This window comes from Plasmodium gallinaceum (assembly GCF_900005855.1).
Source record: "Plasmodium gallinaceum strain 8A genome assembly, contig: PGAL8A_v1_68, whole genome shotgun sequence".
In the NCBI taxonomy this organism is placed as follows: Eukaryota; Apicomplexa; class Aconoidasida; order Haemosporida; family Plasmodiidae; genus Plasmodium; species Plasmodium gallinaceum.
The window spans coordinates 14,479-19,060 of NW_021628229.1; the positions used below are offsets into that span (position 1 = coordinate 14,479).

General features: G+C 20.1%; 1 protein-coding gene across 1 annotated transcript, besides 4 other annotated features; it reads right to left on the reverse strand.

Moving 5' to 3' along the window:
* Window positions 1–687: 687 nt before the first annotated feature.
* Window positions 688–1,381: a repeat region.
* A 73-nt stretch (window positions 1,382–1,454) lies between these two features.
* On the reverse strand, window positions 1,455–2,095 carry PGAL8A_00179500 (surface-associated interspersed protein (SURFIN), fragment; the record flags this gene model as incomplete). Its single annotated transcript, XM_028670479.1, has 2 exons — window positions 1,455–1,733; window positions 1,928–2,095. The coding sequence occupies 2 exons, from the start codon at window positions 2,093–2,095 to the stop codon at window positions 1,455–1,457; spliced, it is 447 nt and encodes a 148-aa protein (XP_028527227.1).
* A 177-nt stretch (window positions 2,096–2,272) lies between these two features.
* Window positions 2,273–2,776: a repeat region.
* Window positions 2,777–3,275: 499 nt separating this feature from the next.
* Window positions 3,276–3,779: a repeat region.
* A 161-nt stretch (window positions 3,780–3,940) lies between these two features.
* Window positions 3,941–4,519: a repeat region.
* The last annotated feature ends 63 nt before the right edge of the window (window positions 4,520–4,582 follow it).

Genomic DNA, 4,582 nt, shown 5'->3' on the forward strand with positions numbered 1-4,582 from the left:
AATAAAAATAAAGATCTGTTAAGAAAAAAATGATATTAAAAAAAAAGTTGTATTAAAAAAAAAATGATAATAAAAAAAAACTTGTATTAAGATTAAAATTCTATTAAAAAAAAGTTGTAAGAAAAGTAAATTTATTTTATTTTTATTAGTATTTTATTTGATTTGTATGAAGATTGATTATTTTTTTTAAGGGAATATTAAAGATGAAACATTTTTTTTTATGAATATTTATAATTATAATCATATTTATAAATTTTAATTATTAAAAATTTAATAATTATTTAAAATTTTTATGATTTTTGTTATTTTTATATATTTATATTATTAAGATGATATTACGATTAATAATTGAATAAGTATATTAAAAAAAAAAGAGAAGGTAAAAGATAAGTTGACTGTATGAATATTATGACATAGTACAAATTTTATAAAAATTTTATTGTTGAATTTTATAATATTTATTTTGAATATGCATGTTGTGAGGAAAAGGGTAAAGGTTATGTTTAAAGGATATAAATTTATTATGATTATAGTTATTGGTCGTTTGTTGATTTAAATTTTTTGTAATTCTATTTGTTCAGCATGGATTAATTAAATTCTGGTTATCGGTATATATTTAGTGCTTACTTTTAAGATTATTTATTTTAAAGTAAACAATTTTATTTTTATTTATTATACATTTGTGCATGTTTTATTAACTGGGTGTTCGGTGACTTTACCGGAGTACCGAACAAACCAATTAATAAAGAGCATGTAGAGGTGTCTCTACTATTTTGTTGTATTTATACGTATTTTATATGCTTTGAACGAGTAACTCTTAACTATGTGCTCTACTTCGTTCAACCTTCTTTACTTTTAATAGGCTTTTATTTACTTTAATAAAAATCCTTATTTTTATTAAAAATTTAAATTCTTATTGAATATTGACTAATAATTAAATGTAACTTAATTATTTCTTTGTTGTGAGTTATATTCAGCAATTTACATATATTACTGTTGAATTCGCAAACATAATTGTTAAAAATGCAAATTAATTATATGAATATTAATTACATGAAAATTGTATTGTCATATGTATAAAATTTTCACTCATAAATTCAAAATATAAATATTATGTAAATTAAACTCTTTCACAAAAAATTATTATCTTTTGTTAAAAAAAAAATCTCTCTCTTCCCAAAAAAAAAAATTAAATCTTTTTATTTTTTTTTTATTTTTTTATCTTTATCCTCTTAAAAAGAAACATTTCTCAAAAAAAAATTCCAATAATTTTTTTTTTTTTTTTTTTTTTTTCTCGCGTTAGCACAACAAACTACGTATTCTTCATATAGCTAGTTCTTTTTATTACCAGAAAGGTTAATGAAGCCTTTTATTAACCATATATCTAAATATATACCTTTTTTTTTTAATTTTTCCAGATATATATTAAAAAATACTTTCCTGTTCTTTTTCCATTACTCCTTTTTACATTTGTCTATTATTATTATATATGTTTCTATTATAATCCTCGATTTTAATTTTTCTCTTATTATCGCAATATCACTTTTTGTTTTTATATTAATTTCTTTTTCTTCTGATTTTTCTGTAAGTGCGTTACTTAGGTTATTTTCAAATACAATGCTGCATAATGAATTATTTGTTCTGTTACATACATTATTGAGTTGAATATTACTTTCTAGTAATTCATATGGAATATCTGAAGGCGTTATTATAAAATTCATTGAATTTCCTTTCTGATATTTCTTTTTGTATGTTTTTTCTTTTTCTTTGATGCTTTACCAGGTAAAAATCTAATAGGATTATACTGTTATATAAATAGAAAATTTTAAGTATATAATATATACATTTTTAATGACAATATGACAATAAATAAGACAAATGATTAAAAGGAATTCAGTAATATATATATATAATAATTTTATTTTACCTTATAATGAATAATGAAAAGGAAAATAATTAACAAAAGTGATGCACCAACTAGAAAGGCAATTAACAGAGGGAAAGTTGATGTATATATGGAATTGTTAGTATTATTAGATGTTACATTTGCAGTAACATTTTGGACATATAGTGAATGGTTAATAAAAGGCTTCATTAACCTTTTTGGTAATAAAAAGGACTGGATATATGAAGAATACGTAGTTGGTTGTGCACATGCGGAAAAAAAAAAAAAAAAATTATTGAATTTATTTTTGATATTTTTCTAGAAAAAAAAAAAACAGAGATAGGAAAAAAAAAAAATATATTCATTTTTTTTAAATGATTTTAATTTGAGAAGAAAAAGATTGGTAAAATAAAAATCGAGAGTACAATTTAGTACCAATAAAAATAAGATCTTAAACAGATAAAAATATTTACATAAAAGAGTTTAATTTGCATCATATTTATATATTTAATTTGTGAGAGAAAATTTTATACATATGACAACAAAATTTTAACGTAATTAATATTCATATAATTAATTTGATTTTTACTAATTGTTTATGTTTGTTAATTCAACAGAAATATATTTAAATAGCTGAACATAACTCATAACAAAGAAACAAGAAATATACATTTAATTAATAATAAATATTCAATAAGGATTTAAATTTTTAATAAAAATAAAGATTTATTTATTAAAGTAAATAAATTCCTATTGAAATTAAAGAATGCTCAACGAAGTAGATCACATAATTAAGGATCACTAGTTTAAATCATTTAAAAATATATATAAATACATAAAAACCGTAGAAGCAACTCTATATGCTCTTTATTAATTTGTTTGTTCAGTACTTGGTTAATAAAAGGCTTCATTAACCTTTTTGGAAAATAAAAGGACTAGTTAAATGAAGTATACGAAGTTAGTCATGCACACACACGCACAAAAAAAAAATTGATGATTTTTTTTTTTTGTACTTTTTAAAAAAAAAGTACAAAGACTGTCAGGAAAAAAAATTTGATAAAAAAAAAATGTAAAGATAGTCAGGAAAAATTTGATTAAAAAAATGAAATTTTTAAAATATTTGTTACAAATAAATAAATAAAAAAAAAAAAAAAAAAAGAATTTTTTTTTGGGGGGAAAANACATATAGTGAATGGTTAATAAAAGGCTTCATTAACCTTTTTGGTAATAAAAAGGACTGGATATATGAAGAATACGTAGTTGGTTGTGCACATGCGGAAAAAAAAAAAAAAAAATTATTGAATTTATTTTTGATATTTTTCTAGAAAAAAAAAAAACAGAGATAGGAAAAAAAAAAAATATATTCATTTTTTTTAAATGATTTTAATTTGAGAAGAAAAAGATTGGTAAAATAAAAATCGAGAGTACAATTTAGTACCAATAAAAATAAGATCTTAAACAGATAAAAATATTTACATAAAAGAGTTTAATTTGCATCATATTTATATATTTAATTTGTGAGAGAAAATTTTATACATATGACAACAAAATTTTAACGTAATTAATATTCATATAATTAATTTGATTTTTACTAATTGTTTATGTTTGTTAATTCAACAGAAATATATTTAAATAGCTGAACATAACTCATAACAAAGAAACAAGAAATATACATTTAATTAATAATAAATATTCAATAAGGATTTAAATTTTTAATAAAAATAAAGATTTATTTATTAAAGTAAATAAATTCCTATTGAAATTAAAGAATGCTCAACGAAGTAGATCACATAATTAAGGATCACTAGTTTAAATCATTTAAAAATATATATAAATACATAAAAACCGTAGAAGCAACTCTATATGCTCTTTATTAATTTGTTTGTTCAGTACTTGGTTAATAAAAGGCTTCATTAACCTTTTTGGAAAATAAAAGGACTAGTTAAATGAAGTATACGAAGTTAGTCATGCACACACACGCACAAAAAAAAAATTGATGATTTTTTTTTTTTGTACTTTTTAAAAAAAAAGTACAAAGACTGTCAGGAAAAAAAATTTGATAAAAAAAAAATGTAAAGATAGTCAGGAAAAATTTGATTAAAAAAATGAAATTTTTAAAATATTTGTTACAAATAAATAAATAAAAAAAAAAAAAAAAAAAGAATTTTTTTTTGGGGGGAAAAGTGAGGAATTAAATGAAATTTTTGGATGATGAATTTTGTAAAAGAAAATTTTATACATATAACAATAAAATTTTCATGTAATTAAATTTTATATAATTTATTTTGTATTTGTCAATAATTGTTTATGTTTTGTTAATTCAACGACAATATATATTAATTGCTGAATGTAACTCATAACAAATAAGCTAGTAATTTACAATTAATTAATAATTAATGTTCAATAAGGATTTAAATTTTTAATAAAAATAAGGATTTTTATTAAAGTAAATAAATACCTATTGAAATAAAATAATGCTGAACGAAGTAGAGCACACAGTTAAGAGTTACTGGTTCAAAGCATATAAAAATATATATAAATATACAAAAATCGTAGAGGCATCTCTACATGCTCTTTATTAATTGGTTTGTTCAGTACTATAGTAAAGTCCCCGAATACCCAGTTAATAAAACAGTACTCTAGCAAAGTTACCTAACATCCATTTAATAAAACATCTGTTCAATGACCGTGTTAGTA